We start from the raw sequence: 555 nt of genomic DNA, 5'->3' as shown, positions 1-555 counted from the left end.
GTTTTCAATGCTCTGGAAACCTGGAATTTGCTCTCACCAAGAAGGTGACAAAAACTGTTCTCGAGGTACAAAGGGACCAGGTGTTTGATGTGTGCAGAAAAAATAAATCTATTCTCCCTAGACTGACTATCAGACTAGTTTCTGCCTGAGGTCAAAGGCACAGGATGTGTCATGAGTCTCACATCTTTGGTGTGTGCGAGGAGGTGATTCTGGAGAAAAGTCTGTGAGATCCTTCAACCTGTGGATGATTTTCGACATGATTCTTCCACTTTCTCTGATTGCTGAACTGTATAATGGGTTTGCCCATGTGATCGATGGTCTTTCTGAGAGGCCTTGAACCTCTATCTAGTTGATTCCCCTTAGATACCATGGGATTCCCACAGGGAACACATGAAGTGGGAAGAGAGAACATGGTCTCCTGGCAGTGTGGCAGGCACATTAAATAGCCAGTAGCTCTGAGAATGTTGAGACAATGGTTTTTTTGGTCTGTAAAAATGGGTGGAACCAGGTTACTAGGCTAGTTCCTGGTTTAGGCAAATATTTTTCTGCCAGTTC

The 555-nt window shown here is 44.1% G+C and overlaps 1 protein-coding gene across 1 annotated transcript in view; it reads right to left on the bottom strand.

Annotated features, from left to right (window-relative positions):
* Positions 1-258, bottom strand: part of LOC101992011 (pregnancy-specific glycoprotein 22-like) — a gene marked incomplete at its 3' end in the record, with an annotated part of 38,542 nt that extends 38,284 nt beyond the window's left edge. Inside the window, exon 1 of the mRNA XM_005372182.2 lies at positions 183-258. Within this exon, the coding sequence (XP_005372239.2) occupies positions 183-258 (76 nt within the window). The remainder of the gene's footprint in view (positions 1-182) is intronic.
* Between the last annotated feature and the right edge of the window lie 297 nt (positions 259-555).

This window comes from Microtus ochrogaster, unplaced genomic scaffold, assembly GCF_000317375.1.
Source record: "Microtus ochrogaster isolate Prairie Vole_2 unplaced genomic scaffold, MicOch1.0 UNK235, whole genome shotgun sequence".
In the NCBI taxonomy this organism is placed as follows: Eukaryota; Metazoa; Chordata; class Mammalia; order Rodentia; family Cricetidae; genus Microtus; species Microtus ochrogaster.
This window is presented reverse-complemented; position numbering and strand designations above follow the sequence as displayed.